Source organism: Gopherus flavomarginatus, chromosome 1 (genome assembly GCF_025201925.1).
Source record: "Gopherus flavomarginatus isolate rGopFla2 chromosome 1, rGopFla2.mat.asm, whole genome shotgun sequence".
Taxonomy (NCBI): domain Eukaryota; kingdom Metazoa; phylum Chordata; order Testudines; family Testudinidae; genus Gopherus; species Gopherus flavomarginatus.
Window position 1 is genome coordinate 351,729,628 of NC_066617.1, and position 20,126 is coordinate 351,749,753.

General features: G+C 47.1%; 1 protein-coding gene across 1 annotated transcript; it reads left to right on the top strand.

Moving 5' to 3' along the window:
• The first annotated feature begins 117 nt into the window (after positions 1–117).
• CREBZF (CREB/ATF bZIP transcription factor) lies at positions 118–4,477 on the top strand. The gene is made up of 3 exons (XM_050942219.1): positions 118–1,228; positions 1,829–1,906; positions 3,385–4,477. The coding sequence occupies exons 1-2, from the start codon at positions 345–347 to the stop codon at positions 1,875–1,877; spliced, it is 933 nt and encodes a 310-aa protein (XP_050798176.1). The 5' UTR covers positions 118–344; the 3' UTR covers positions 1,878–1,906; positions 3,385–4,477.
• The last annotated feature ends 15,649 nt before the right edge of the window (positions 4,478–20,126 follow it).

Genomic DNA, 20,126 nt, shown 5'->3' on the forward strand with positions numbered 1-20,126 from the left:
AACCCAATAGATACCCGCCCCTCCCCCCCCAAAATCCTCCCCCCCACTGCCCCTCCCCTCCAGAATCCCCCACTGCCCCGCCCCTTCCCCCCCAAATGGCGCGCGCGCAGAAGGGGAGGGGTCTTTTCTCTTTCCGGTTCCGCGCAGCCCTGGCTGGAGCAACCGCCATTTCCAGCCCCGCGCGCTGCGGCCTGGTAGCCGGGGCTGGCGGCGGCAGGGTCCCACCTGGCCTTGGAGCCTCGCTCGCTTCTCAGTCCCGCGGCGTCTCCCCTCCCCCTGCGGGGAGCCTCTTCCTCTCCCCAGACCCGCCTGCGGGGAAGCCCGGGCCTCGCCCCCTCCCCACCATGCGCCACAGCCTGACCCAGCTGCTGGCGGCCTCGTCGGGCGGAGAGAGCCCCTCGGCCGCCGCCTGGCAGCTCCCCAGCGCGGGGCCGGCGCCTGCGGCCGGAGGGGGCGATGGCGGGGAGGAGGAGCCGGGGGGCCCCCGCCCCAAGCAGCAGCGCTGGGACCCGGCCGTCCTGGAGCAGCCGCAGCAGGCCATGGGGGAGGCGGCCGCTGGGGCCGAGGAGCCGGCGGAGCACGAGGACCTATTCTCGGGGCTGGAGCTGGGCGACCTGCTGGAGGCGGCCCAGCCGCACTGGGAGCTGGACGTGGAGCCGAGCGGCTGCTTCTGCGGGCAGCAGGGCGAGCCGGAGCCGCCCACGAGCGCGCCGGGCCAGAGGAGCTGTGGGGCCAGCCCGGGCGGGGTGGCGGCCAGGAGCCGGCTGAAGGCGGCGGCCGCGGCCCGCCTGAACCGGCTGAAGAAGAAGCAATACGTGCTGGGACTGGAGAGCCGCCTGCAGGGCCTGGCCGCTGAGAACCGGCAGCTACGGGACCGCAACCGGGGGCTGAACCGGCGCCTGCGGGATCTGGAGCGGGAGACCAGCTACCTCCGGGCCGTGCTGGCCAACCAGAGCGCCCTGGGGCAGCTGCTGAGCCGCCTGGCCGGGGCGGGAGGGCTCAGGCTCCGTACCAGCCTCTTCAGGGACACGGACCCGCCCCATCAGCACCCGCCACAGGCCGGCGAGAGCCGCGACCACGACTACGCCCTGCCGAGCCAGGATGCTGGGGAGTCGGAGGGGGAGGAGCGGCCGGCCTCCGGCGGGATCTGCCTCCACGTGGACAGGGATCAGTTGTCGGTGGAGTTCTGCTCCTTGTGTGCCAGGCGGGCATGTGCCTCCTTCAAAATGTAGGGTCAAGTACCTGCTTCGGTCTTTATTTTCATCTGTCTGTGCCCACATCCGGGGGCCTCGGGCCGTGGCGGAGCAAGCAGGTCATGGCTTGAAAAACAGGGGGTAGGCAAACCTGGCATGGGAACGGCGCCCGTGTGTGACAGAGGGTAAAGAGCTCGTGTGAACGGCACACTTGAGAGCCTGTTTGTATTGGGTAAAGATCGCGCAAAACTGGCGCACAAGTAGCGCGCTTGGAATCTGCTACAGCAGTGTACTAAATATTGTGCAAACTGACACATGCAGGTGTATTCGGAGCCGTTTGCAGCAGTGAGTGAAAGATCATGCAAACCTGAAGTATGAAAGTGTGCTCAGTCCCCACAGTTGCCAGTAAAGATAATACTGTGTACCCTGTTTTGAATCACATAATGTGTAGTCTGCTTATCCTGAGGAGCTGAAAATACTTGTTTTTTTAAAAAGAAAAATGCTACTTTATTAGGACATCATCATCACTGGACAGACTTAAGAACAAAAATAGTATTGATCAGCAAACAGTTAAAGCATGCATATAAAACTGTAACAATTCTCAACTATACATTACTATTAAACCTCTCTGACAGTTTCTTTTTTAGGTGCTTGCCCTGCCAGGCTCCGTTGTGTAGGGGTTAAAGAACAGTCGTTTTCCACCTCGCAACCTGGTAAGGATCCATATATTCCCATAATGCGATATCAAACAGCTTGCATTGATGCTTAGTCCAGGTTTTTCTGATCATTGGTTCAGGACCAGTGCTTAGAAATGTTTTCTCATCCTAAAAGCATTTGTACTGATTTGCCAAAGTGTTTCCAGCTTTGGATGATGGACAGGTAGTGAATATTAAAATCACATTCTGATCATTTATTCTTCTCCTTGCCTATATTCTGCAGTGGAATTTTGACTTGATTTTAGTAGCCAGTATCTCTCAAATTAATGGAAAAATAACCTACACTGTTTGCTTCTCTTCTAATAGTAACAGTTTTAAAGATATTTGCTACTGAAATATGCATCTGACTAGGGAAAGGGACAAATAATATGGTAATCAGTATGATGTGCCTTTTTTTTTTTTTTTTTTTTTTAAATTTAAGGTCTTTTGTCTTTAGACCACCCAGAACTAGAAGCAAATGGGCCTTCTTTTGAAAGGTCAGGATTTGTGTCTTCCGGTGATATACAGTTCCTGATTCTAGTCCTGGGTGGTTCTCAATATCACTGTAAAAAAGAAAATCAGTTCTCATTAGTCTACCTTACTTGGTGATGTATGTTAAAGAGAACCCAAGTATTGGTTTCAATTATTAACATTATACAATGGCACTCTAATGCAGGCAAGTCACCTACTTTTTTCACAGAACTGTGATGTGAATTGCAATTTAAAGATTGCAGTGCATTGAAATAACTCTAATTCTAGTTCACGATAAATAGTCTGTATTCCCAAACTCACTGAGATTCCTTGTATTCAAAAGTGGCGTTTTACTTAGAAAATTGCATGCACAGTTGTGTAACTTTACTATGGGATCTTAAATTGACATCTCTGACTATTCATAAATATCTCTTAACTTTCTATTGTTAGTTAGGAAATACAATTGCAGATGAACAAAGGTTGTCTTTTCATTGATGGCTTGAAAAAATAATACTCATGCAGACCTCCATGTTTAGTTAAGAGAGGAGGAATAAAATAATTTGGGGGTCACAGACAAATGTGTGAGAGTTGCTTTTGGACCAGCACTAATACTACCCATCTTGCAAGATGAATAGGTTACAATACACCTTTTTATTTTTTGGTTGTATTAAAATGTTTAGATTATTTATGTGTATGTAAATTGGGGAAGAAAGGGTTGTGAAAAATTAAGTGTAAAGTGAGGTTTCACAAAGAATGGGTAAACTTAAGTCTAGAGTTAACAATTGAGACATCTGTTTCTAAAATGATTGAGTTAATATATTTAAACCTTAAAACTAAGGTATAATGGATTTATATGTTGCATTAAGAGTAAATTGAAGGGTCTCCTTAGCCCAGTGATGTGCTTAAATAGCTTCCATTAGTGGTAATAGGAATTGAAGAGAAGAGACAACTAATTTCTTTGTGAAACATCACTGTTTGATAAAGTATATGTGTATTTAGCATCCTTGTTTTTCTTTATGCTAAAGTGGATACAGCTGTGTTGGGGCAGAAGAGACGGGACCAGCTGCTGGCCACATTTCCTGCTTTGTTTTAAAAGGTAGTATAAGAAATGGGGAAAAAGAGGTAACAGGGCTTCTGCTGTCTTTCATTTTTTAAAAGCTTGAATGTTTGGAAAAACTAATCTCACCAATCCAAAGTTAGTGTGATACCAATTTAAAAAGTGACAATGTACAAAGGTAAACGTCTGCTTTCTTTGTATTCAGAGTTGCATGTTCACAGAAATACAGAGTCAGCACAGCTAAGAACTAGTTAGCTGTGGATTCTGTTCCATCATATGCAGTATCAGCTGGATTGTCTATTTAGAGTTCCAGTTTTTTACACTTCTACAACCCCATTGTAGGCAGTGGGGTAGTCCAAGTGTCATTAAGAGCCAAATATAACCTTCTAGAGCTCTTATTCTTGGTGATATGTGAGCTGGGAAGAACTAGACTTGATTGAGCCTAGACTGAGTTTGTACAGCTCATAGTTGGAGAAACACATCTTTACTTGTAATCATCTTATTCAACAAAAGTATTAAAACAATAAGCATGGAAGACTCCATGGCATTTTTAGTCAGCTTTAAGATAACTTTTTAAGTTATCTTAACTTAAATGTGACATTATTTTGCTCTATAATAGGATTCCCCTTTTTTGCACGATTATAAACACTTCATTGTTAGATCAGAGCAATCTGGGAGTTAATCGTGGCCTCTAATATGCACATGTGCATCACTGCGTTCTGTAAAATCTACTGCATATGAGCAACAGCTAATTTTACAACATGCAAAATGATGTGTGCCTGTACAACTAAGAACAAGATCCACTCCCAAGAATGTGACTGCAGGGATTTTTAGTGCCTTCTGAATCGTATGTAAGCCAAACAGAGGGGAAAATTCTTTGAATGATGATCAATTTGTGCTATCTGTATGGAATATTGTTAAATATGGCTTTTTGAAGCAGAAGCCTTGAACTGAAATCTTAACAATACTTGAAAACTGGTAAATGTTTCTTTGTAATTAGCTCTGTGCCGTACAAATAAGAATACAGTACTACAATAAAACCAGATGTGTCGATCTTTTAATTATGGGCTCAGATAATTTTTTCATCTTGTTGTTAACTCAACATTTTATTTTTAATGGATAGATCTTTAGATGGTTGGGAATTGAAAAAGGGAGTGCTAACAGTGTTGTCTGTATGTTTTTATCAGTTGGGAAGCTTTCTAAGCAAGAATATAAAACTGGTGTTTAAGAGTTAAACTATACTTTGATTTTTCTTACAGCTTTATAAAATTACTTTCTCTTTTAAATGAACAACTTTTGAGGGTGGGGATGGAATAAAACTGTTGCTGTTTCTCAAGAGTCTAAGATGCAGTGACATTTTCTCCTTGGAGTTTGCAGTGACCACTCTGATTTACTAAATACATAATTTAATAAATAACACTTAACTGTGTGGAGCATTTCTTCAAGAAACCATACAACTTAGGCAGAAATCCTAGGCTTGGTCTACACTAGAAAATTGGGTCGGTACAACTACATTGATCAGGGATGTGAAAAATCCACATGCCGAGTAGTATTGTTAAAATGACTTAAGTACATTCCCACATAGACTGTGCTAGGTCAATGAAGAAATTGGATAATCTACACTAATGAGAGAACCCTTCCTGTTGGTGTAGGTAGTATCTGAACTGAAGCACTACAATGGCACAGGTGCATTGGCACTACTGTGCTGCTGTAGTGTTTTAAGTATAGACACGCTTAGTAGCTACTTCCATGTTCTGGTGACATCTTTCTCTTTTTTCATTTCATTTTTTGTTTCCTAATATTGATGATTATCTACTCTTTCTATACTGTCATGTTCATAATTTTATGTTCTGTTCTTGTTTTCACATGCTAAATTGCAGACCAAGGGCCAACAAAGTGCTTGTTATATTTAGTAATAGGTGCGCCCATAAGGCCATACTTGAATTGCAAATGATTGTCAGACTGGCTGAGCTGCAGACAAGGCATGGAAGATTGTGGAAAAGTAATATTGGACCCTATTATTTGCGGTAACAAAGTCCATTATTACTTTTCCATGATTTTCAGTTGTTAGCCACCTGGGGCTGAGAGCAGGGTCTCTCGCAGCGCCCACTGTGAGAATTGCAGTGGAAGCCTTCTATTGTGGAATCCGTACTATTGCCAGTTAAATAGGGCCTTACACATACAGCTTTTTCTATTTTGACTGCATTCTGCAATATGTTTAAAAATGTAATGAATGACAATAAGTAAATGTTTAACAAATTGGCTAAACTTGATGCAGTGTAACTGTTTTAGGCCTGGTTTACACCTTAAATTTTGGTCGACATAGCTGCATTGCTCAGGTGTGTGCAAAATCCACACCCTGAGGGGTGTAGCTATGCTAACCTAACAACCAGTGAACGTGCTGCTAGGCTGATGATGGAAGCATTCCAGAACAATGCTTCTGTCATCAAACTAGCTACCATTGTTTGGGGAGGTGGTGTTCCTTCAAAGTAACAAAAAAATCTGTTCTGTCACTGAAGGCTACATCTACAGTACGGAGTTATGCCAGCAAAGCTATACCACTGTAGCTATGCCGCTGTGGTACCTGTAGTGTAGACATGGCCTTACACTTCCCATGTGGTTTACATTTCTGGATGTATGCAGGGGTTTCAGAGTACACAGTTGATAAATTTTAACAGATTTTCAGAGTTTGACTGCAAGGCTGCATCATAATGCTCAGTTGTTGAGAGAGTCTTAAAAAGATGTTTGTTCTTTGGACAGTGCACTTCAAGAAATTGGCTTGTTGGTGTGTGTGGTTATTGGTTGCCCCTCCATCTCTAATGTAAGTGTAGGCATTGCATTTACTGAAAGTAGTTTGGCTCAGTCTACCGCAGTTCTAACGAAGAATAAGATTTTGTCATGGAAGTCACAGATTTCATGACTTTCAGAGACCTCTGACATTTTCTGCTTCAACTTCAGCCTTGGGCTTTGAGGTGGCAGGTCCTATGGGCTCCCAGCTTCCATGGGTCCTGCAGGGGCCCTGGAACTGTGTTAGCCCCCCCACCATGGTCCCCTGGCAGTTAGCCCCTACCTTTATTTTTAATAAAAGTCAAAGACAGGTCACAGGCTTCTGTGAAGTACTGTTTTTCCTGTGACCTGTCCAAAATAACAATGACAAAATCTTAACCTTATTTATAACAAAAAAAAAAAAAAACGGGGGAAATACCTCAGGAAGATTAATTTAATGAATAAAAAGTTGTTAAAATTATTTAAACAATAATGATATAAGGGAGCATATTTCTTGGCTTAATGACCAGCTGGAAGAGTTAATAGCTGGCTTTGTTTTGTGCTGTGCATTACCAAGGAATAACTGATTTAAAGGTTATAATTGGTGTTATAAACTGAACATACACATAAACAAAAGGAATCACCATTTTGTGTCTTAACTGCATGGAGATGGTGCTACATTTTTCAGTACTGATCTTTTTCTAGTAGTTAAAGACCATTACAATAATCAGTAAGAAATAGGACTTCATTTTCAGTGATCTTAAATGCCTGTGCATTTTAATAGCATTGCAAATTAACCTTCTCTTTTTTCTCCAAACAGCTTAGCAGCATCTGGGGGAAAAAACAATTCAATTTTTGTGCAACCTGTAACTGCCTGGAGAAATGGTATCAAAATAATTTTGGGGAGCCATGTCACAAATTTTGGCATCTATTGATGTATCTGAGTTACTAATTTTTTTTGTCACTTCCCAAAAGTGGAGAGTCCTAGTGTTTCCTTTGAAATTTTGAGGGACTTATTTTAAAAAAAACAGCAAAGGTTTTTCATATAAAACTTTCATAAAATTACCCAATTTAAAAAACCTTGATTGATGTGTTTTGGGGATTATGTATTTGGATATGGTGTCTTCTGCGTGAAGGAAGGTATTGTAAATACTTTTTATGCAGCCTATTGTACTTGCCTCTATTATTTATTTAGACTTACAAAAGCCTCAGTAGATGTATATCATAAGCCCTTGGTGTCCAAATGGATATTTTGTATTTTACACACAGAAAAAAGTAGGTCACCAGTGGTGGGCGAGGTACTCTTCTCTCCCACCCTGTTGGGATAACAGAGTGCCAGGGATGGGGCTTTCTTAGGAGTTGTGCCTCTTCTGGGCTTGGACGAAATCAAGAAGAAGAGTAAGTATCTATTGCCAAGGGGATTGGGAGCAAGGGGAGAAGAAAGCTGCTCCTGGTTGTGACGGGTGAAGTAATGTTTTATAGCACCGTTCATAAAACGGAGAGCTCTGCTCATGATGGTATTCTCTTAAGATGCAGGCCTTTCCTTTCCTTAGTAACAACCCTCCCTCTCATAATCTGAATCACCATCATTCTGACAGAAGGTTAGACCTTGACTGCCTTCAGAATCCATCTACATTGCTTCTTAATTGGACAGTAGATTTCTCCTTTAAAATGTAGTGAAATGTACTGCACCGGTAATGTGTGTTTGTGTGTAACCTGTTTTTGCCATGATGGTCAGAATCTCTACAGATAAGGATGCAACTAAAAATAATTATGACAGTACCTGTAACTGCTGACTTGGGATTTTGAACACCTTTTTCCTGCTTAGTTTTCCATTTACAGGATGTAATATAGATACTACTTTTCATAGTATTCCTACGATTTATGTGATGGTAGCTGCTACTAGAAATTGTGTAACTCAACCACTTTGAGAAAAAATAATTTTGGGGTGTGAAATGCCAAAGGGTACTGGGGCATACTGAGAAATCCGTCTTGTATGTATAAAAATAAGAGCGGCAAGTAGCCCTGCATTAAAACTATTTTTCCCCTATTGATGAGTCTTTAAATAGCCATGCTAACATTTTTGACTGACTGAAAAATTGCATCGGTAACCTAAATACCATTTTATCTTGGTGCAACTGCAAAAGTGGATGAATTAAAAATCTTTCAGTATCAGGCTTTGTAACTTTAAACAGTGACTGGTCAATAGCCACAATGTGTGTCCCTATTTTTTTCCATCTCTTGATATGGACTGACTTAAGTTTTTTTACATTTGAATAAATTATTCAGGGCAAAAGAATGCCATCAGGTGACCAGTCTAAAAAAAGTTACAGGGCTGCAATTGTTACTCTTTAAACTAATTTAGTTTGCAAAGTGGAATGAATGTAATGCTAATTAGTCTGATTTAAATGCTGGTTTGAGCTAGGCATTGATTATGTAAGCTTTTCTCTCTCAGCTCTATGATGCGCCTTTGATATTGCCCTGTAAAATACCTTTGTTCCAGTCATGGGACCCTAGAGTGCAAGTGATCACTGCTGAACAGCACAGGGGCTCAATGTTTTAGATGCAGTCCAGTATTGTAAGAAAAATGCAAGGGAATGGTGGAGGTCTCAGTGCTGTGTGTGGAGGGAGTATAGTGCGGTTCCATTAGCTAAATTATAAATATAGGGCTGAATTCTGCTTATTTTCCCCTGTATAAATTAGGCTCACCTCACAGGCTTTTAATTACCTAGGTAACTATAAGAATTACTGTTCTGTGCATGATTGTTTCTCTCACAGCAATCACGTTGCTCTTATACTGTAAAGTGCATACACATAATTTTTGGAAAGTTGGACAAATACAATAAAACAGCATCTGTGCATTCCATTTACACTAGTCCAAGAGCATAGATTCACTGACAAACCTGGTTGTCTTCTAGGCTTAGAGAACAAAAGCACGAATCACTTTCTCTTTAGAGCAGGCTACCCTTGAACAAGCTGGCGCATATTTTCACTCTAGAATTTGAGATGCCTGCTGGCTGGCAGTTTACTACATTTTTTGTGAAGGGTGTTCCATGTCCTTCAGACCTATTTGGTAGGTGGGATTGCACAGTATGTTTGTAAAGAAGATACATTTGAGGCCCTGTTAGATCTATGCTCTTACTGTAGTTACCATCTCATTAAATGTGTATACCTTTCAAATGGGCATCTCACATAAGCACTCTAGAATGTGCCGTAGTTGAGTGTGACTGCCTTGACATCAGCCCAGACCGCTTATTTTGTGAGACCCAAAGATGTCTTTGGGTTACCAGGGGTGCACATTACTCTAGAAGCATAGACCACTTACAGCCTCTTGACTGACTGTCCTGTTTAGAGGAAAGCTAAGGAATTTTATATGCAACATTGGATGATAGGAGGCTCTAAAATTCTTTCCACTTTGACCTTTCTGATATCTGGAAGCTTTTAAATTAACCTCACCCCACTTTGCCATCTTCTTTTCTCTTCTCCATCAGACTAGTAAAAGTGGAAATGAAGATATTTGGTCAGCCATTTAGGGTTCAAATAACCATGCAGAATACTGTATATGTTGGGAGGAGTTCTGTCAATTTTGGGAAGTAAAATCTGGAAGAAATTATTCAGATAGTTAATTGGGTGGGTTAACTTACAAGTCAATCAAGAAATTTCACAATTCATCCAATTTACGTTTATTTAAATATAATTTTGCCTTTTTTCTTTTTTTTATTGAAGACACACTCAAAGGATATTTAAGAATTTTTGGTCCTGAAATCTTTTTTCTATATCTAACAGCAGGTTACCTTAAGGTAATAGGCATGAATACTCTTGCTCTTTATTTGTAAGTAGGCTTGGCATAATTCATTGTTTCCTTTTTATAATTTTGATATCAATGTTTGTTTTTAAGCACTCTTTATTTGTCTCTGTTTAAACTTTCACAGTTGTAGGAAATTATGGGGGGTATCAAACAATTGAAGTTTCAAAATGTTAAAACTTTATTATGGTTAAAATTCAAATTGTCAACATCCCATGTCAAAAGATATAAATGGAATATTTTTAAATCACTTTAATTCTCAAGCACCATTTCTCTTTCTTTGCCTATCTGTAAATTTCAGTTACCCTAAAAGGAAATATTATTTTGTAGGTTTGTGTATCTATAGTGGAATGGACACTTACCAGCATTTACTGATTAAAAATCCAATCCTTGCAAAGCCTGTTTTAAAAGATGTATGTACAATATAATTACTTGACCTCTCAATCCTGAGAGAAAACTAACAATTGATGTTTTTATTCTGTGGGCATAACTAACAATTGATGTTTTTATTCTGTGGGCATTTCTTTTAAATCAGGTTTTGAAAATTTGTGTTCCAAGTTTTCTCCTGGTTAATTGAACTCTGTCATGCATATAACCAAGGCAAAGTGAGCTGCTAGAGTCACAAAGTGAAATTCACTGACTTCAACCATCAAAGCACTGCAAGAGAGCCTTCAAATCTAGAAGTATACAGTTACACTTCTATATCAGCTAGAACAGAGTGGGAGACAGAGTATTTTGTGCTGAATTTTAGTGTATCTGTAGTAAATCAGAATTCAACTATCAGGACCATTGACCATTTTGAAACAAACACTAATCTTGAAATTGTAATGCTTTTTAAAATATAAAAGCTCCCTGTATGATGATGGTCTAATTCCTTCCTTTTACTTCTACAGCAAAGATGAAAGCGTATCTTATGCAGAAAGATTTTTCTGCCCTCTAACAGTAGAAAACATTTCAGGTTTTTATAGTAGAGATTAGATCAATTTCATATTTCCTCTAACTATGGGAACACCACATATAATCCTCAGTAAATTGTCAGCAGGAATTTATATATGCTCTTGTGAGAGAAGCAAGGTTGGAGAGGTAATATCTTTTATTGGACCAACTTCTGTTGGTGAAAGAAAAGCTTCTGAGCTACACAGAGCTCTTCAGGTATAGCTGAGGAAAAGCTCTGTATAGCTCAAAATATTATCTCAACCACCTTGTTTCTCTAGTGTCCTGGCAGCAATACTGCAATCAATAATGGAATATACACTCTTCTGTTTGCAATAGTTTTGTGTACCTGACTCATCTTTAATTTTAAAACAGTTTGATCGACTATATTTACTGGTCTGATTTTTATTGTGGGTGGAAGTACATTGAAATGTTTTTAATAATGAGGTGTTTAGCTCATATTCTCTTCCAAAATATGGGAGTAGAGTAATCTTATACTGCCCTGCTTGAATAAATTGTGTTAACCATGCACATAGGAGTAAACTTTACCTTTTAAAAAATGTGAAGATGTGAATCTGGGCTGCAGTGCTCTCACCACAGAAAGACACACTCTGCTTTTAAGGGCATGGCTACACTTGCAGATATAGAGTGCTGTGAGTTAAATCCGCCTTTGGAGAGTGCAGTAGGGAAAGCACTGCAGTCTGTCCACACTGACAGCTGCTTGCGCACTGGGGTGGCCGTGTTTGCGGCACTTGCAGCAGCATTGGGAACGGTGCATTATGGGCAGCTATCCCAGCATGCGACTGCAACATGCTTTTCAAATGCAGGGGGGAATAGGGTAGTGTGTGACAGGGAGTGTGGTGTGTGTGTGTGTGGGGGGGAGAGTTGGTTTTTGGGGGCTGAGAGCATGTCAGCATGCTGTCTTGTAAGTTCAGACAGCAGCAGATCCCACTCTCCCCCATGCCTGCCTCTCTCTCACAGTATTCCACACTAATCTGTCTTGGAGCAGATAAGCAGCGAGCTGTCAGAAACAAGAGCTTTCAAATGGCATATCCACATTCCTACAGTGAGTTCAAAACAATGAGAAGTGACCGCTTGACTTAAGGGGATTATGGAGTGTTTCCAGAGGCTGATCAGAGCGCAGTAATGTAATTTCTTCTTCGAGTGATTGCTCACATCCATTCCAGTTAGGTGTGCGCGCCGCGCGTGCACGTTCGTCGGAAACTTTTTACCCTAGCAACTCCAGTGGGCCGGCAGGTCGCCCCCTGGAGTGGCGCCGCCATGGCGCCCAATATATATCCCTGCCGGCCCACCCGCTCCTCAGTTCCTTCTTACCGCCGTGTCGGTCGTTGGAACTGTGGAGCGCGGCATAGCTGTCCTCCACGTCCCTAGCTCTCCTTGTTTTTCTATCGTTATCTCTATTGTAGTTGTTAATTAGACTGTTAAGTTAGATAGTAGTAGTTAAGTGTTAAGTAGTTGTAAATAGTTTTTCGCCGGGGGCTTAGCCCTTCCCGGCACCGGGCTCATGCCTGGTTCGCCGGGCTTCAAGCAGTGTGCGGCCTGCAAGAAGCCTATGCCCACCAGCGACCCCCACGACGCGTGCCTGAAGTGCCTGGGGGAATCGCATAGATCCGACAAGTGCCGCATCTGCAAGGCTTTTAAGCCAAGGACTAAGAAGGAGAGGGATCAAAGGCTCCGGACTCTCCTCATGGAGGCGGCACTTGACCCGGCGGCTTCGCAGGCCGTGATCTCGGCGCCGGCACCGGATCGCACCGGCACCGAGAAGACTCCCCGGCACCGACCTTCTCCGGCACCGGGGACAGAGCCTAGGCCGTCGAAGTCCATTACTCCGGCCAGGCACACCCGAGTGGAGCGCCCGGCCTCAGCATCGGCCGCGGCGCCGCCGGCACCGTCGACTCCGGGCCCGGCGGGTCCGTCGAGTCCGGTGCTGCCAAGCTCCCCCATGACATCTGGGGTCGAGATAGTGGTGCCATCTACACCAGAGACCTTCGCCTCGGCACGGGACCTCATAGCCATGACCGAGCCCACTCAGCTACCACCCCCGGTACCTCCGGTGCGGGTCGTGTCCAGAGGCAAGCCTATGATGTCGGCACCGTCCCGGGACTCTCGTTCTCGCTCCAGGTCCCGACGTCACGGTCGCTCCAGATCCCGCCGCCGCTCGCAGTCCCGGCACCGCTCCCCTCAGCGGTACCGGTCGCACTCGCGGCGCCGGTCGATACCGAGACGATCGCGGTCAGACTCCAGCCGTCGTTACCGGCACCGCGAGTCCAGGAGCCGATCCAGACGTTCGCCGCACCGGTCGACCTCCCGGCGCCGAGCTGGTGGCAGGTCCCGGTCCCGGTCGACCTCCCGGTACCGAACCGGTGGCAGGTCCCGATCCCGGCACCGAAGCGGCGCCCGGTACCGATCCAGATCCCGGCACCGTGGCAGAACTCGGTCCCGCTCCCGGCACCGTTACGACTCCCGGCACCGGTCCCCGGCACCGAGACGATCACCCGTGCCGGCCCGCGCGGACCCTTACCATCCAGGGTCCGCCCCGCCATGGCCCTCTAGGCAGCCGTCCGTGTCTTCGCTGGCGGACAGTGGGTACGCGCTGGGCACCGACCGGCAGGCGGCGCTGTTCAGCGAGCCTCCACAGCAGGACCCAGCCCCACAGCAATGGGGTTTCTGGACACCCTGGGCATATCATCAGGCCCAGGGCCCCCAACAGCTCCCTGCTAGGCCGGCGACTGCGGAGCGCAGGGCACCTGAGGCCTCGTTGTCTCGCCCCCCTCCCTCCCCGGATGGGGAGGAAGGATCCAAGCACCAGGACTCCACTTTGGCTCCTGAGGCAGAGGCGAGGGCCGAGGGAGACCCCCCTTTAGACACCCTCTTGCCGGGGGTCTCCTCATCTTCTTCCCCTGATGAAGCGGTGGCTGGGACCTCCTCCAACAGCCCCCCCCCGCTGGACCTCAGGGCGCACCAGGACCTCCTCCGGCGAGTAGCCCAAAACCTGAGTCTACAAGCCGAGGAGGTCTCGGAGGTAGAGGACCCTATTGTCACCATCCTCTCGGCAGACGCTCCCACCAGGGTCGCCCTGCCGTTCATACGGACCATCCAGGCCAACGCCAACACCATCTGGCAGTCTCCGGCCTCCATTCCTCCCACTGCGAAGGGCGTCGAGAGGAAGTACATGGCTCCTTCTAAGGGCTACGAGTACCTCCACGTACACCCGACTCCGTGTTCCCTGGTGGTCCAATCCGTCAATGATAAAGAGCGTCATGGTCAGGAGGCTCCAGCCCCCAAATCCAGGGAGGCCAGGCGGATGGATCTCCTCGGCCGTAAGGTGTACTCGGCTGGGGCGCTGCAACTCAGGGTCTCCAACCAACAGGCCCTGTTAAGCAGATACGCCTTTAACTCCTGGGTGGCAGCAGACAAATTCAAGGAGCTGTTGCCACAAGATGCTCGTCAGGAGTTTGCGGCCATCTTAGAGGAAGGCAAGAAGGTCGCACGCACGTCCTTGCAAGCCTCTCTGGACGCTGCGGATTCGGCTGCCCGTACCCTCGCGTCGGGTGTAACAATGCGTCGCCTCTCCTGGCTGCAGGTTTCCGGCCTTCCGCCGGAGCTCCAGCACACAATACAGGACCTTCCTTTTGAAGGCCAAGGGCTGTTCTCGGACAAGACAGACCCTAGACTCAAGAGTCTAAAAGACAACCGAGTCATCATGAGGTCACTGGGGATGCACACTCCAGTGACGCAACGCAGACCCTTCCGGCCGCAGCAACAGCAACAACAGCGCAGGCCGTATCTCCAGTTCCGCCAGCGGCAGGACCTTAACAGGCGCCGCGGCAGGAACGGAAGGCGCAGGCACTCGGGGAACCAAGGGGGCCAAAACCAAGGCTCCTCTAAGCCCCCGCCTGGTCCCAAGCCTTCATTTTGAAGGTGCGCCCGAGGGCGCAGTAACAGTTTCCCCATTGGATCCTTTCCCCCCGTTTTCCAACCGCCTTTCTTTTTTCCTCCCGGCGTGGTCCCTAATAACATCGGACCGCTGGGTCTTACGCACGGTGCAGTCGGGATACCGCCTGCAGTTTGTTTCATTTCCTCCTCCCCGCCCCCCTTCCTCGTCCCTCTTCAGGGACCCCTCTCACGAGCAATTCCTTCGGCAGGAGGTGCAGACGCTCCTCGGCAAAGGAGCTATAGAGGCGGTGCCGGAGAACGAGAAAGGCAAGGGGTTTTATTCCCGCTACTTTCTGATCCCCAAGGCCAAGGGAGGCCTCAGGCCCATCCTCGACCTGCGAGAGCTCAACAAGTACCTGGTGAAGTTGAAGTTCCGCATGGTTTCCTTGGGGACCATTATCCCATCCCTGGATCCGGGAGACTGGTACGCCGCCCTCGACATGCAGGACGCGTATTTTCACATTGCTATCTGGCCACCCCACAGACGTTTCCTTCGCTTCCTTGTGGGGTTTCTGCATTACCAATTTGCAGTCCTCCCATTTGGCTTGTCCACGGCCCCGAGAGTGTTTACGAAATGCATGGCAGTTGTTGTGGCGCAGCTTCGGCGCAGTCGTATCCACGTGTTCCCGTATCTGGACGATTGGTTGATTCGAGGCACGTCGCACCAACAAGTCTGCAGCCATGTCCGTGTGATCACCGACATGTTCGCCGCTCTAGGCCTCTTGGTGAACACAGACAAGTCCACCCTGGCCCCCACACAAAGGGTGGAATTCATCGGGGCCGTCCTGGACGCCACTGTGGGCAGGGCCTTGCTGCCATTGCAGCGGTTCCAGGCCTTGTCGGCCATCGTGCAACGGCTACAGACAGCCCCCTTGACGTCAGTGAGGACGTGTCTAACCCTGTTAGGCCACATGGCGGCCTGTACTTTCGTGACCAATTACGCTCGGCTCCGCATGAGGCCACTCCAGCTGTGGCTCATCGGTCATTACAGGCCGACAAGACAGCCACTAGATATGTTAATCACGATCCCCCAGGGGGTCTTAGATTCTCTCGACTGGTGGCTGGACCAGTCAGTGTTGTGTGCGGGTCTCCCCTTCCACCCATCTCAGCCCTCGGTGTCCCTAACAACAGATGCCTCAGATCTCGGCTGGGGGGCCCACGCAGGGACCCTGAGGACGCAGGGCCTGTGGTCCCAGGAGGAGGTGCGGCTACACATCAACATGCGGGAGTTGAGAGCGGTCCGTCTTGCTTGTCAAACGTTCTGTCATCAGCTCCAGGGTCGTTGTGTCGCGGTGTTCACCGACAACACGACGACCATGTATTATATCAACAAGCAGGGCGGCACCAGATCCTCCTCCCTGTGCCACGAGGCGATACGACTCTGGGACTTTTGTGTAGCCCACTCCATTCACCTCATGGCTTCCTTCCTCCCCGGAGTACGGAACACGCTGGCGGATCGATTGAGCAGATCCTTCCTGTCACACGAGTGGTCCCTCCGCCCAGACGTCGCCCTCTCCATCTTCCGGAGGTGGGGTTATCCCCGGGTGGACCTCTTCGCGTCCAAAGGGAACAGGAAGTGCCAAACGTTCTGCTCCTTTCAGGGCAGGGAGCCCGGGTCGATAGCGGATGCCTTCCTCATCCAGTGGTCGACCCACCTGTACTATGCGTTTCCCCCATTCCCGTTGGTCCACAGGGTCCTTCTGAAGGTGCGCAGGGACAGGGCTCACGTGATCATGGTAGCCCCGGCATGGCCCAGACAGCACTGGTACCCCATGCTGCTGGACCTGTCCATAGCCGACCCAGTTCCCCTGCCCCTTCATCCGGACCTGATTACCCAGGAGCACGGGACCCTCTGTCACCCGGACCTGCAGTCGCTGCACCTAGCGGCGTGGCTCCTGCGTGGCTGACTGGCTCTGAGCTGCGCTGTTCCACGCCGGTGAGGGAGGTGCTCTTGGGCAGCAGGAAGCCGTCCACAAGAGCGACATATTTGGCCAAATGGAAGCGCTTCTCCTTTTGGTGCGTGGAGAAAAATCTCCGCCCTATGGAAGTTTCAGTAGCCGACATCTTAGACTACATTTGGTCCCTCAAAGGGCAAGGTCTGGCCATATCGTCGTTACGAGTCCACCTAGCAGCTATCTCCACCTTTCACCCGGGTGCGGATGGTCGCTCTGTTTTTTCCCACCCGACGGTGTCTAGATTCCTTAAGGGGCTGGAACGTTTATACCCTAACGTCCGTCCCCCTGCTCCAAACTGGGATCTTAACCTGGTGTTGTCCCGGCTCATGGGGCCCCCCTTTGAGCCGTTAGCTACTTGCTCCCTGCTTTACCTCTCTTGGAAGACGGCCTTTCTAGTAGCTATCACCTCAGCTAGACGGGTGTCGGAACTCCGGGCTCTTGTGGTAGACCCCCCATATACGGTCTTCCACAAGGACAAGGTGCAGCTGAGACCACACCCTGCTTTTCTCCCCAAGGTGGTCTCAGCCTTCCACGTCAACCAAGAGATATTCCTCCCGGTTTTTTTCCCGAAACCTCACTCCTCAGGCAGGGAGCAGCAGCTCCACTCGCTTGATGTCCGTAGGGCTCTCGCGTTCTACGTGGAGAGGACTAAGCCCTTCCGCAAATCCCCCCAGCTTTTCGTGGCAGTAGCGGACCGCATGAAAGGGCTTCCTATCTCCTCCCAGAGGTTATCCTCTTGGGTAACGTCCTGCATCAGGACCTGCTATGACTTGGCCCACGTCCCTACGGGCCGTGTGACTGCGCATTCTACCAGGGCGCAGGCGTCGTCGCTGGCTTTCCTCGCCCGTGTGCCCATCCAGGAAATCTGTCGGGCAGCGACCTGGTCATCGGTCCACACCTTTGCTTCCCACTACGCCCTGGTCCAGCAGTCTAGAGAGGATGCGGCCTTCGGATCTGCTGTGCTCCATGCCGCGACTTCTCGCTCCGACCCCACCGCCTAGGTATGGCTTGGGATTCACCTAACTGGAATGGATGTGAGCAATCACTCGAAGAAGAAAAGACGGTTACTCACCTTTGTAACTGTTGTTCTTCGAGATGTGTTGCTCACATCCATTCCACACCCGCCCTCCTTCCCCACTGTCGGAGTCGCCGGCAAGAAGGAACTGAGGAGCGGGTGGGCCGGCAGGGATATATATTGGGCGCCATGGCGGCGCCACTCCAGGGGGCGACCTGCCGGCCCACTGGAGTTGCTAGGGTAAAAAGTTTCCGACGAACGTGCACGCGCGGCGCGCACACCTAACTGGAATGGATGTGAGCAACACATCTCGAAGAACAACAGTTACAAAGGTGAGTAACCGTCTTATCTCATCCATACTGGTGCCGTGGTGCTCCAGTGGGGGCACAGCAAATGTTACTCCACCTCAGCAAGTGGAATACCAGCAGCACTGTAGCTGCGAGTCAGCATGCTCTATGGGCCTTGCCCGTGTAGACAGGTAGTGAGCTAGTGTGCCAGGGCTCCTTTATTGTGCTGAAACTCACAAGTGTAGCCAAGCCTTAAGTCTCTAACCTTGAATTGCAGAGGAATAAGCTACAGTCCTCTTCGTATATAAGTGGGAGTTACTTATAGATTAGAGCAGTGGTTTGGAATTGCAGCTAGCCATTAGTTTCTTCCTCTTACTGCTTCCCTTTGGCTAAAATGTAGAAAAGCAGAAAGTTGGGATAATATTAAATATCACTTTATATCAATTTAGAAACTGATAGAAATAAGCCCCTTTATATGAATAAGCTTCACTAACGTAAGTACCTCTTATACTAGTATGGCTGCATTGACTCTATGGACTTGTATTACTTTAACTATGGGCTATTAAAGCACAAACAAAAATTCCATAGACAAACTCTATGAGAACGACTTCTTCTGGATGCTAGCTCTAATTCAGGGAATTAGAAGTGGGTTGAGTCTAGAACCACCTTGTCCAGAGCTGCTTCTGACCTCTCACTCCCTACCCTCAGCTTGGAGGAAAATTTAAAGATTTAAGAAACCCAACCCCTGAAAAAATCTAAGGTAAGACTTCTTCCTACTACAGCTGCTCAAATTCCCCCAAGGACTTCTAGAAGAAGGAGAGCACATTCTGGTTATTCTGAGAATGCTGAAAAGGGTGTTTCACATTGTCTGCAGCCAAACTCTGGAGCATTTGTTCTAGTTGGTGAGAAAATAGAGCTGGTCCTGTGCACACATCCATGATTAAGTTTAATCTTGTAGGATAAGCTCCTGAAAAGACTTAAGGGGTTGTTGGAAACAAATTCAGATTTTACAAATTTAACACTCCCTTCCCCCTCCAAAAAACTCAGTCTGTCCCCCACCTGGTGGTTGTCCTTGCAGCCATGGCCACATTGGCTAAGGATGCAACTGCTGCCTGGTATGTGGGTCTCTCGTGTTATTTGCCCTCTCTGATGTCATTGCACTGCAGCTCTGACTATTCCAGCATGGAGGGCAACTGTAATGATTGGTAGACATCTTTTTATGGAAGAGAACTGAGCAAGTCTGACTAATTCACTTCTCTGTCTTAGGCATTTTTACATAACGCACTTTTGGTGGTTTAAATAGGATAAATTAAAACTTTCCTGAGGGCAAGATGTTTTGCTGTGCAGTAATATCCTAAGGAAGTGATGGCAGATGAGGGTTGCTTGGCATATTTTAAACTATACAAGATACTATTACATGGGAAATGAACAAGGACTGATCTAGATTCTGCATTCTTGGCTTGGAACAGATTGAGTCTCAACTCATGAGCAGGTAAAATAAATACAATGCTTATACTATAGTAACTTACATACCTATGTTGCTTTTAAGTTTGTAACGTGAATGAAAACCCAGGTTAGATGTATCGTATGTGTAATTCCATTGATGAACAGGTGCTCAAATAACATGTCAAAGGGATGAGGCATCAGAGAAGTATTAAATTGCTCAAAGCTCAACTTGCACTAAAAAGACTGGTTTACTAGCACAAAAAAGACTGCCAGCAAGATCCCTAATTCAGTGTTGAATTAACTATTGTGTTAGTTCTGTATACCTGTACATTGCCTCTGGACTCAACATTTGATTGATGGTGAGGTGGGTGCAGGACAGGTGTACTGTAGCACCTCTAATCCCATTCAACTGATGCACAAAATCAGCATATGTATTTCATAGTATATTTAGGAAGTTAAGTGCTTCCTGATAACTAAAAAAAACTGCACGAACTTTGCTCTAAGTTAGTAGAGGTCATACATAATGAACACTGAATTATGCTTTCC

Excerpts from the sequence above, each read along its gene's own strand:
- CREBZF (XM_050942219.1), top strand. The coding sequence starts at position 345 with ATGCGCCACAGCCTGACCCAGCTGCTGGCGGCCTCGTCGGGCGGAGAG. Across the intron at positions 1,229-1,828 it reads GCATGTGCCTCCTTCAAAAT|TTTCTTTTTTAGGTGCTTGC; the intron begins GTAGGGTCAAGT and ends CCTCTCTGACAG.